At 33.4% G+C, this 13,682-nt stretch overlaps 1 protein-coding gene across 1 annotated transcript; it reads left to right on the top strand.

The window, feature by feature from the left end:
* Positions 1-1,068: 1,068 nt before the first annotated feature.
* Positions 1,069-3,883, top strand: LOC107789644 (NAC transcription factor 56). Its single transcript, XM_016611502.2, has 3 exons — positions 1,069-1,451; positions 2,064-2,371; positions 3,107-3,883. The coding sequence occupies exons 1-3, from the start codon at positions 1,244-1,246 to the stop codon at positions 3,581-3,583; spliced, it is 993 nt and encodes a 330-aa protein (XP_016466988.1). The 5' UTR covers positions 1,069-1,243; the 3' UTR covers positions 3,584-3,883.
* The last annotated feature ends 9,799 nt before the right edge of the window (positions 3,884-13,682 follow it).

Below are 13,682 nucleotides of genomic sequence, written 5' to 3'. Positions count from 1 at the left end.
TACATACATTTTTGGGCTACCGAATATAAATTATTTCTGACGCGGGTTAAAAATAATAATAACCCATTCAAAAACCATCCAATTAGTTAAGGCTGCTAATTTTAGATAGGAAGATTGGAAATGGAAGTCACTCCATCTACTTTTTCTTTAATTTGGTACGTGCAACATCCATAACTATTTTTCATTCAATTATACTATGCAAGTTGAAACAAACTAAAAAAAATTCTCCTCAATATTGGCTCAATTTGGTAGGGATTTTTTGTTTAAATTGGTCATGTGAAGGAGATGTGATGAAACAAATTCCTAAATTTCGTATTCTTGTTAGGTCTACAAATACTGAAAATATTTGAAAACTCAATAGTTAATTTATCACCGATGAAAATATTGCAAAAATTTTAATGAGTTCAATTATGTCTTTTATTATGAGAATTCATTATAAATTAACTAATTTTATACTAATTATCAAGTTATTGTAATTTTTCAAATCCAAATTTGAGATCAACAACATAAATAAATTGATAAAAAGAAGTTGTAATTTAGTCCAAAAGTTAATTATATATATATATATTTACTATAAATATTTAACCTTAAATTCTCGAAATGATGATTCAATAGTTGAGACAACGAATAACAACACCTTTTGTGTCTTCTCCAACTTTATTGAGCAGATTTATTCACACTTGCACTTGTGATTGCAATGGCGGAGACATATTTGTCGAGGAGTTACACCAAATCTCATCGCTCAAGAATTATACTGTATATATCGATAAAAATCTTCTTATGTATAAATTTTTGAACCCCGGCGAGAGTATTTTTTTTTTGAATCTTCTTAATGAAACTTGCCTCTACCCTTGCTTGTGAGCTATGATAAATTATTCGATAAATTAGTTAAGGTGCCAGTAAATCGATTTGAATATAACCGTCATAACAAAAGTAGTACATAGTATAAAAAATACTTTATACTGCTCGGTGTATATAAGTTAAATCCCGATACGATGGCATTATCGTAAATTCAGTGGTCCCATATACTATATATAAGAAGAAGAAAGGTGTGGGGCTTAACCAACAATTTTCCATCTTATTCTTCTTTGTAATTTCTCTACTACTACTATTACCATCTCCTCCATTGCCATTTCTCTCTTCCAAAAAATCCCAAAAATTCGTACAATTCGAATTAACTACGTTGTACTTTGTACTGTTGTTGTTGTACTAGATATTAACTTGATCGTCAATAATTGAATTTATGGAGAGTACTACTGATTCTTCAACTGGTACTCCTCCGCCGCGGCTGCAGCCGCCGCAGCCTCAGCTTCCGCCGGGCTTCCGCTTCCACCCGACCGACGAAGAACTCGTAGTTCATTACCTTAAGAAGAAATCCGCCTCTGCTCCTCTTCCCGTTGATATTATTGCCGAAGTTGATCTTTATAAGTTTGATCCATGGGAACTTCCAGGTATATATTTTACTACTATTTCTTCTTTTTATTATTATTATTCTTTAATTTTCATTTCCCAATTCTACCTATAATAATAAAAACAAAAAGTTGTCAATTATTTTTTCCTTTTCAATCGTTGTCAATAAAGTTTCTATAGCCAACTTGCCAAGGACCAACTAGGATCACGAGTGGGTTCGTTCAATTTTATTGGCGGAGTCATAAATTTATATAAGGGAATTTAAAAAAATAAAAATATTATAATAGGCATTTGAACTTGCGATCCAAACAATTTTTGTATCCTTTTTACCATATTACAAACGGATTCAACCATTTTGTCAAGCGGATTCAACCGTTGATAAAGGGATGCACAAAGTATTCAGCATTTACGCAGGGTTCGGAAAAGAGTCGCGTTACTAGAGGTATGTGATGTAGACAGTTTACCCCTGATACAAGCATTTGTGACTTTTCTAGTATGGACTTTAAATATACACGTGAAAAAAGTCTAAAAAGTAGTGTAAATATTAAGTTTTGGACCCATATTATGAAAGAACTCAATATTCTTGGACCCATTTAAATTCTGAATTCGTCTCTACCAATTTATTTTTAACATATACGGGGTGTTTGATGCAGCTAAGGCAAATTTTGGAGAACAAGAATGGTATTTTTTCAGTCCAAGAGATCGGAAATACCCTAATGGAGCGAGGCCGAACCGAGCGGCAACGTCGGGTTATTGGAAGGCTACCGGAACCGACAAGCCGGTATTCACCGCCGGCGGAAATCAAAAAGTTGGGGTTAAAAAAGCTCTCGTCTTCTACGGCGGAAAACCACCGAAAGGAGTGAAGACTAATTGGATTATGCATGAATATAGGATTGCAGAAAATAAAACAAATAACAAGCCTCCTGGTTGTGATATTGCCAACAAAAAAGGATCTTTGAGGGTTAGTATTTTTTCTTTCATCTTGATCAGTTAATTCAATTTTCAGAATTTCTCCATTTGGCAAAAAAATTCAGTATTTAGAAATATTATTCGACTTGTTTGGAATTGATGCATAGTATTAATATTTAGAAATAATGAAGTTCAGTATTTGTAAATACTATAGTTTGTTATTGAGCTTCTACATTTGAAATGCGGTAAATAGTTGTTTGAGAAGTATTTCAAGTGACATAATAATTTTCGCTCATAAATCCTTCTACTAAACTTTTTTCTCCAAACGAAATTACTATCCTAATGCTACTACATGCAGAGGCGGACCTACCCTTATTGGGTCACCGACCCTCTGTAATTTCAGAAAAAATATATATATGTATATGTGTATATGTATATATATTTTAAATAACATGTATATATTTTGATTGGCACCCTAATTAATTAAGACTCAAAGTGTAGGCAAGCTGCATTAGTCATATTTATGGGGCACAACTGTATTTTTAGTGTGTTGTTTAGGTTCGATTTCTACTCCAGCATTTGCTCAATTTTGTGTTTGACACGGGTGCTACCGCCACTTTCAAATCCTCGGTCCACCTCTGACTACATGTCTTCCAAACACTCTCCTCAACTTCAAGTTCAAGTGATTTTTTTTATGGAAAATTATGCTTAATATTTCACTACCAAGTAGTGTTACTTCTTCACATATTTTTTTCTTATATTGTACCATATGTTGTATTTTTTGCAGTTAGATGATTGGGTATTATGTCGGATTTACAAGAAAAATAATACACAAAGGCCAATAGATCATCACGAGAGGGACGATATGAATGAAATGATGGGACGATCAATACCAACATGTATAGCAAACTCAATATCTCCATTTGAACAAAATATGTATGAAGGAATTATTAATAACAACACTAGCGATATGATCAACGTCAATAACGTTGGATCCATATCGAGTAGTGTCCTCCCTCCAAAGCGGCCATTGCCTGCAGGTTTATACTGGAACGAAGACCATAACACGAATTCTCCATCTGCAAAAAGGTTCTTAGCAGAGAACTCATTGGACAATGGATTAAACATGAATATTACACGACCAGATGAACATAATAGTTTCTTGAGCCAACTTCCTCAAAATCAAGTATTGGGATCTCTTAGTGATGGAGTCGTCTTTCGACAACCTTATAATCAAGTTACTGGCATGAATTGGTACTCTTGAAGACGAGCTGGTCCTATATATGAAATCGTCAAGCAACCATGTATACTGAATACCGTACTGAAATATATGTTAATGGATCGATCTCTTATTGTTCGACTCAAGAATTTTCACACTTTTGTAGCAGCAAAGCAGATTATGATAATCTACAGTTTTTTGGTTAGGTTGTAGATGCTTGGTTTAATTAACGTTCCATACATCTTTCGGTGAGTTTGTGAATACATAGAGATGCTAATTAAGAATGAAATGTTGTAATCTTGCTGTACAGAATTAGAGTATATATAGAAGTTAAATTTACATAAAGCACTTTTTTTTGAGTTTATGTTACGTGCACGGGTAGTGTATAAATTTTTATACTATTATATCAAGGTGACCTACAATATATGGTATGTTGAAGAGTTATAACTTGTTATAATCAGTTGAATAGCATTGAGTTTTCAACGAAATTTTACATTGTCAATGTATATAATTAGATTTTTTTAAATTTCATTACAGACTAGATGATAAAGCCAATACTAGTAACTAGGTTAGATAGTTAATTTTGATAATGGAGTTACCCTTTAGATTTGTTTTAGAATTAAACAAAAGTATATGGCAATACCGAGTAATTACCATATACTTCAAAAGAAGAGCAAAAAAATTAAGTGACAATGTTATTTGAAAATTAGAGTTGTGTTTAGACATGAATACTATTTAGAGCTATTTGAAGTGAAAATTTTGAAAAACGACTTTTTGGAATTTTTTTAATTTTCGAAAAATCCCGAAATGCAACTTCAATTTGAAATATTCATAGACAAACACTAATTTCGGGAAAAAATTCTTATGGCCAAACGGGCCCTTATATTCTTTAAACTGAGGATGTACATAGCATGAATGACGCCATTAATGAAATCATTTGTTGGAGTAAACTACGCAATGTATAAAGTACATGACTCCTTGTCTTCCACTTATTAGGAGTATTTTTTTGTATTAACCTCTTTTATGAGACAAGTCTTAATCTACTTTACAACAAAAGGCTACAAAAAAGATTTAAAAAGGGGGGTGGGATAGTAGAATATAATAAAATGAAGGGAGTATTATAAAAGCGCAACCCGGTTCTCACTATGCGCGGGGTCCGGGGAAGGACCAGACTACAAAGGTCTATTATACGCAGTCTTACCATGCAATATTTCTGCAAGAGGCTGTTTCTATTGCTCGAACTAGTGACCTCCCGGTCGCATGACAACAACTTCATCAGTTACGTCAATGCGCGGGAGTACTTTGAATTAAGGGATGTCATTTTCTTGGATTAATAAGTTGAATATAATAGACATGGACATGTATATTTCATAGCCATAGGTCTAACAAAAGTTGACAACAAAGGGCTACCTCACAAATTAGCTTTCTTTCTTTGCTGACTTTAGGGACCATCATGCTGTCAACAAAGGGAATCACTATTATCTTAATTAAAACCACAAATTTTATTAATTATTAATTATCGTTTAATTGCATTTCCTTTCAAGGGAAACATTACAAAGCTACTTTATTAAGATTTCATTTCGTTGCTGCTTGTTTTAGGAACACATAATGCAAGGGTGAATATATGCATGTATTAGAATCTTGCATGCGTCTACGTCGTTACAAATTGATAGTACGGAGGCACATTTAGAATTTAAAATTTATGAATTTTTACATTGACCTCAAATTAATGTATAATAATAATAATAATTGTATTCATAATAAAATATTTATAATTATGTGATAAATTTCTTAATTCATCTATATGGTCAGACAAAACCTACAGGGTTTGTATGAACCCATACATTACAAGCTAGATCTGCCTTTGGAGAGATACAAGGGCGAAGCTAGCTCTTGCCTGCGAGTTCGGCCGAACCTAGTAGCTTTCGTTCAAACCCTGTGTTTGTTTTAAGAAATCTATTGAATATAAATAAATAACGTATTATTTTAGAACCCAATAACTAAAAGGACCAAAATTTCGAACCCATATACTTCAAATCCTGGCTCCGCCTTCGAGAGTACACATGACATAGACAAAGTATTTGATATTCATGTTTAACCCCCCCCCCCCCCAAACAAGATATATACAGATACATGCATACATCAATGTTATACAGTTTACGTATTTCCAACACATTTTCTAAATTTATCTTTCTTAAACAACAATTTAACCAATCAATATTATCCGCATTTTAATTTGTACGTGAAAATGTGTATACTACCCGGCCGTATTTGCAAGTGTACGAAAAATGTACCTTACTCACAAACACATTTTTGGTAATCTTTTTGCTCGAAAAAAGAAAAATACTAGCTAGACTCAATGGGATTCAATAATCCATACACTATCATACAAGTAATTTCTTGCAAAACCTTGAGATTCAATTAAATAATGAATTCAGTACTATACTTAGACAAGAGGAAGACTTTTGGAAATTAAAATCAAGGATACAGTGGCTAAACGAAGGAAATGCTAACACGAAATTTTTTCACATGTCCACATTACATCGACGAAGACGGAATTATATAAATGCTTTAAAAGACACTGTAGGGAACTGGACTTGTGACCCAATTGAAATTCAGGATCAAATTTATCAATACTACACCAATTTGTTCACAACACAACAATCTCTTTCACATCAAATAAGAGATCATTCCCCTATGCATAATTATTTAACCTATGAAAGACCAACATGAAATGATACAACCTTTGAGATTAATAGAAATTAAAAATGCACTAAACTCATTTCAACCTTTTAAGTCACCAGGGCCAAATGGCCTACACCCTTAATTTTTCCAAAAATATCGGAATGAAGTCCGTCAGCCACTTACCACCTGCTGTTACGACGCTTTCAATCAAGGAAAAATTCCTGAAGAAATAAACAACACTTATTTGTGTCTTATCCGCAAGGTAAAGAATGCTGTAGAAATCACGCAATATCGTCCCATAAGCCTTTGCAATGCCATTTATAAATTGATCACTAAAATTATTGTTAACAGACTAAAACCCTTCGTTCATAAGATAATCGGACCTACACAATCAAGCTTCCAACAAGGTAAACGTGCTTCAAACAATGTCATCCTTGTCCAAGAAATACTTACCCATTTCAAAAAAAAAAAGGCAAAATGGGACAATGATGTTAAAATTAGATTTGGAAAAAGCTTTTGACAAGCTAGAATGGTCGTTTATCAAAAATACATTTCAATATTTTAACTTACCAACAAAACTCATTAGCTTAATAATGTCGTGCATCACAACATCTTCCGTATCTGTCCTAGTCAATGGATCACGCACGGACTTCTTTAAACCATCTAGGGGTATACGCCAAGGTGATCCTCTATCTCCATATATCTTTATAATGTGCTTAGAAAGACTCTCAATAACCATATTTCAATCAATCGATTACCTATTATGGACTCCAATACAAATCTCCCAAAATGGACCTCAACTCTCACATTTATTCTTTGCTAACGACATCATCCTTCTTTCAAAAGTAAATGACAAAAATTGTCACTCCATAATTGATATTTTCAATACTTTTACACAGCTGTCAGGCCAACAAAGACCTATCAAGTCTGGTTTCCAATTTTTGCTAGACAACTTTAAGGCTAGACTTGCGGGGTGGAAAACCAAATTCCTATCCTTTTCGGGAAGAATTACTCTCATTAAATCAACCATTAGTGCTTTATCTAACCACATAATGCAATACATAGCTATCCATAAACAAATTTTGCATAAAATGGACCAGTATATGCGTAATTTCCTATGGGGAACTACTCAACAAAAAAGAAGGATCCACCTAGTTAATTGGAAAACAGTTACTATGCCAAAATATTTAGGAGGTCTAGGTATACAGAGGCTACTTTTAAAGAATGAGGCTATAGTGGTTGGATTAGCATGGAGGGTTTTTCACTCCTCTACTCAATTATGGGCTCAGACTCTTATACATAAATATAAAAACAAATGTCTTCTTGCAAACTCTTCAAGCACTTAGAACAACATTATTAGAGGTTGGGGTAAATGTCAACTGGGAATTCAATGGAATTTAGGTACCCACTCTACATTAAATTTCTGGAATGAGGCATGGATTGCTCCGAACACCACATTGTGTTCTTTACTAATTGGTCAAATCCCTTCATACCATACTAGCCATAATTTTGCAACCTATAGACACCAACACACTTGGAATTGGGAAGATATACTTTTTCAAATTCACCATCATATTAGAAACCTAATAAATAGGATCAATGTTCCAACATACACTCAAAAAGTGGATACTATCTATTGGGGAATCTCCAATAAGGGCAATTTCACTACCAAATCAATATACTCAAAACTACTTCAACATGAACTAAAGTTGCATGCAAACACCTCCTTACGATTGGATTTGGAAGATACAAATACCTCTAAAACTAAAAATATTTCTTTGGCTTATAATGCACGATAAATTACTAACAACAAAATACCTAAACCACATTGGAGTAACATCAACTGATCAATGTCAAATATGCCACACACACCCAGAATCTACCATTCATCTATTTCTACATTGTCCTTACATAGTTAATATATGGCATCAATTGGGAATAAGTCACACTACTAATACCATTCTTCCAAACTCACACCCAACTCAATGGCTAAGTAAGCTAATAACTAAAACCATCAACCAAATGCCTCACCTTGCTAATGCTCAAACCTTTATTTCTTACACCTTATGGCACATTTGACTAAATCGTAACATTAATCTTTTTAACAACGTTAAAAAGAGAGTTTATCTTAAGCAAATTATTAACAGCGCACTGGAATTCACTTACTTCGCTGCAAAATTATCTTTGAAAAAGAATTATGCAATGCAACATATTAAATGAATACCTCCTAAGCCAAATTTTAATAAATTAAACATGGATGGGGCAGTGTTATCATCGACTAGAAAAGCAGGTATAGGAGGTGTTATACGCGACTATCATGGACGTTGGATCATAGGGTTTGCTGGTAACTTGGACAATGCAAACACCATCCAAGCAGAATTTAAGGCACTATTCACTGGCTTGGAATTGGCGCATAAATACAGTTTGGTTCCACTGAAAATAAATATTGATGCTCTGCAGGTACTACATATGTTACAAAATGATAATATGGTTTATGCTAACTTTATCGATGACTGCAGGCACCTCCTGGACCAATTGCATAATGTGACAGTAGAACACATCTACAGGGAGGGCAATAAGGTGGTTGATGGTTTAGCGAAAGCTGGATGCAAATTACCAATCTCTGATAAACCATTATTTTTTGAAGAACCACCGGATTTTGTTCAAACTTTTTTTGCAAAACGACCAAGCTGAAGTAACTCGTACAAGGAAAACAACATGCTTATTACAACAACTGGAAGACACAGATCACGACTTTGTGGATAACAACTCAGATGATCAGTGCATGGCTGCTTTCAATAGCTCTTTTGTAATAGATAGCTACTGATGCTACTTCTAATTCTCGCATATCAAATAACTCTCATATGGATGCTTATGCATCCCCCTCTCTGTAGTTATTCTATTTATGTTTAATGCAGATTATCTTTCCTACCAAAAAAAAGTGTACGAAAAATGTATAATATAGTATAGCAGATAATAAAATATGTCTTGTTGTCCAAACTGAAAATAGTGCATGTACCTACTTTAGTTTTCTCTTGAACTAGCCCTTCTCCTGAACCTTGATCTTCAGTTATGGTTTTACGTAGTGGATGAGCCATCATTGTCATGTTCGCTGGAAAACTATGCTATATAGATCGGTAAATAATCTTTTATGTATATATATAATACGCTTAATCTTATTGTCTTCTCGGTGTGATTACTTTAAATTTTGACTCGTTAATAAAAAAAAATTGGCTCTATCGCTGAATCCATGATGCATCTTCCATAGGAGAACCAAGATCCAAGTAACAACAAATACATTGGTAAAATTTGTTATTCTCCTATATGAATAAGAATAAGCAAATCAAATTTAATTTCAGAATTGATTGATTAATAGGACAATTTGAATCAAACCTAGGGATTCAAGGTAGCTCCGACAGCAGAGGCGGACCCAGGATCTGAGCACGATGGGGAACCATTGTATACTAGTCACTAGCGATAAAATTCGGCTTTCAACTCTTTGAAAACTTAATAATTATGATGACTTATCCTCCAAGTATAAACAAAAGGAAGTTCTAAAGAAAAAGAAATCACTGAACAAAGAGAGATTTCTTCGCAAAATGGATGTTATGGGAAGAGAATGTATTTGATTAACCATGTTTCATACTTTAAAATTTCTAGTCTATTAATATAAAAAAGGGAGTCAGTGATCAAAATGGCGTTCAGACTTTAAATTATCCAAAATTTACTCAAGAAATCAAGATTAATGGTATGTTAGTAGTCAAAGAACTAAAGAAGAGTTTCAAACTCTTAGTTGCCTTATCGAGTCGGAGACAAAGTATTGTTGAAGAAGCTTGTGGCAGAAGAATTTATATTTTTCTATTTGTGGAGCAATAAGTTGCAATTTGAGGCTTTTATTTTAGGGGAGGGATTCGAAAAAGAAAAATTAATGAAGTTGACTGTTATGTGTTAGCATTAAACTATAATTGAATTAAAAAATATATATAAATTGCTATTAAATATAAATTAGAAAGGACTAGAGTAGAACTAAATAGGAGGGTGTTTGGATTGACTTATAAAAAGTAGCTTTTAAGCTAAAAGTCATAAGCTGGTAATACCCAACTTTTGGCTTATTTTTATACTTTTTATGCCTAAAAATAAGTGCTTTTAAGCACTTTTATCATTGCCAAACACCACACAAACTAAAAAAGTGCTTAAAAGCCAATAAGCACTTAAAATAAGCCAATCCAAAGTCAAACACCCTCTAGGAAGGAGAAGAAAAACCAAGAAAGAAAGGAGGAGGAAAGGTTAAAACTTGGTTTCGAACCCGTGACAATCAGCAAAGAACGGAACTTGAGCACCTAAGTGGACCACTTCCCCAGCTAGCCCTTTTGTGCTTGGGAGCACAAGCAAAATATTTAAGGGTTCATGCATATATGTACATATATATATATATATATATATATATATATATATATATACAGAGTATTTGATGAGGTTAACGGGGTCCCGTGACCCCTCAACTCGCAATGTAGGTCAGCCTCTCTCTCTCTCTCTCTCTCTCTCTCTCTCTCTCTCTCTATATATATATATATATATATATATATATATATATATATATATATATATATATATATATATATATATACAGAGTATTTGATGAGGTTAACGGGGTCCCGTGACCCCTCAACTCGCAATGTAGGTCAGCCTCTGCTCCCATGGTGGACGACCCAAACTTCCACCTTGTAGGTGGTGTTTGATTACCCGTTGTGAGCACGTGATTTTTGCCCGACTAAAAATATTCTTATTAAATTTACAACAAAAAATAGATTTTTCTAATTATTTTAATTTTTATAGAATTTTCAGGAAATCCTTGTTAATGTTGTTTGCATTTTAGTTTCATATTTAATATATTAAAATTATAAGAAAATACCACAAAATGTTAAAAAAATTCATGCATTATATTTTAGATTTTTATTTGCATTTTTAGGATTTAAGTTATTTATTAATTACATTAAATACAAATTACAAAAAATAATTGTTATTTTACATTTTTAGCTTTTAGTTTTAAATTAGTAATTTTCTTTTATTAGTTTTAAATTAATTAATTATTCAAATATTAGAAATAGATGTTAGGTTCAATTCCATAAATTAGATTTGATTTAGGAATTAATTTAGGTGCTTAATTAATTTGATTAGGAATTTTAATTAAAAGAAAAAAAAGAAAAAAAAACGAGATAGAGAAAACGAGAAAAGGAGCCCCACCCCTTTAGCCAACGACCCCGTTTTTTCCCAAATGATCCCAGCCACTGATCAATTATGATCTAATGGCTGGGACTCCACTCCTTTTAACTATCCTAACTGACCCCTCCCCCAACCCCCAGAACTCCCCCCATTCTCTTCATCTCCATCACCCAACCAAACCCTAGCCGCCGTAGGATTCCTAAGCCCTTGCCGCCGCCACCCACCGTCCAAACAATCCCAAACTCACACCCTACACTCTCCAACTCCGCCTTAACCCTAATCCCCTATCAATTTCCCCAAAATCCCCCACCAAACTTCTCCAATTTCGGATCTAAAAAGGAAAAGAGAAAAAAAACCTAGTTTGTTTTCCTCTTTCGATTTTGTTGAGTTTCAAGACTTGATTTGACCGAAACTTGCGCTAATTAATTGTTCTCAGCGAGAGCAGTTGATTATTGTGTATTGTTGTGGTGGTTGTTATTATTATTATCATGGCTTTTCGTTGGTTTCTCCTCCATTTCAGGGTTCATACTGTAAAGGGCTTTTTAATATAATTTGCCGCTCGACCAAAAATATTTATATTCCCTAATCAATATATATATATAAACATATATATTTTATATACTAACTATGTATAAAATATATTTATCGGTTATTAGTTTAGACTTACGACTATTTAAGTTAATTTCTCTACTGTTGTAAATCTCATGATGGAGGAATAGCATTTTCCTGGCCCAATTCCGTTTTGCCTAATTGCCTCCTCATGCAATGTAGTTAGCCCAATCGCGTTACTTGATTATGTTTTCTTTTGAATTTAATACTGGACTAGTGGACTAGACCCCTTTCAATCAAATTACGATGAATCAATCAATTTGTTTAACGTTGGTAATGAGAATTCTAAAAGAAAATTTGGGAGCCCCAAAAAAATGATGTAATTTCATATAGTGAAATAACCTTTTATTCATACTTTATTTTTTTTTAATGGAATGATCATTGGCTCAGAATATACCTTTTGTAGACAAAATTTCAGGAAAAAATAGCACGATATAGCCAGTTTTCGGACTGGTCATTCAAAAATAGCCAGTGTTTACCTAGAACTCCAGTATAATATAGTGGAGTTTAAGTATACTTATGCTGGAACTCCAGCATAATATACTGACGTATTTTCGGGTTTTGAACAGTGTTTTCGCTTAGATTTATCTTTACATGAAAAGTGGCTAAATTTCGATTACTTTTGAAACTGTGTTATTTTTGAACGACCCGTTGTAAATCTGGCTATTTTTGAATTTCTCCCAAATTTCAGACATCTTGATAGGCCTTAAAAAGCCTAGAACGTAATAGTCTAGCAAAGACTCATTGGACAAGGAATTCCATCTACAAATAGCCATGTTTAGGACTGCTATTTAGGAATTAGCTTTGAAAATTTGAACCAAAATTTATTATTTCAGGACAATTTAGGATATTTGTGTCCCAAAAAATTAAACTAAAAACTAAAATTCAAGACTAGTTGGTTAATTTCTAAATAACAGCCTTTTAGAGTGACTACCTGGGGAGAAATTAAAAAATAACTAGATTTACAAGTGGTCATTCAAAAATAGGCACAGTTTCAAAAGTAATCGAAATTTAGCCACTTTTCATATAAAGATAAATCTGAACGAAAATACTATTCAAAATCCGAAAATACTCCAGCATAATATACTGGAATTCCAGTATACTAGTATATTATAATGGAGTTCCAGCATAAGTATACTGGAACTCCAGCATAACATACTGGAGTTCCAGTATAATATACCGATCCGGCATAATATGCTGGAAGTTCATATACAATGCTCCAATCTCCGGTATATTATGCTGGAACTTTCCACGTGTTGGAGTTTCAGCATAATATGTTGGGAGTTCATGCACAGGTGCACCGATCTCCAGTATATTATGCTGGACCGGACCCCATTGTAGCAAAATAATTGCTATTTTTCAATGACTCTGCAAACGTTGGTTATTTTTGAATGACCAATCCGAAAACTGGCTAGCCCGTGCTATTTTTACGACTACCTGGTGTCATTTCTTCTCGGGCCAAGCTAATAAATAAGCCCAAATTCATGCATGAATCTATATTTTATTCAAATTGAAAGGGGATTTTTTACATAACTAACCACTTTTCAAATCTTTCAAAAGTAGCAATTTGATACTAACATTTATAACATAATCCAGAAAGCTTTTGCCTAACACTGCTAGGATTTGT

Source organism: Nicotiana tabacum, chromosome 1 (assembly GCF_000715075.1).
Source record: "Nicotiana tabacum cultivar K326 chromosome 1, ASM71507v2, whole genome shotgun sequence".
Lineage (NCBI taxonomy): Eukaryota > Viridiplantae > Streptophyta > Magnoliopsida > Solanales > Solanaceae > Nicotiana > Nicotiana tabacum.
Note: the sequence above shows the minus strand (reverse complement) of the source record. Positions and strands in the feature narration are given on the sequence as shown.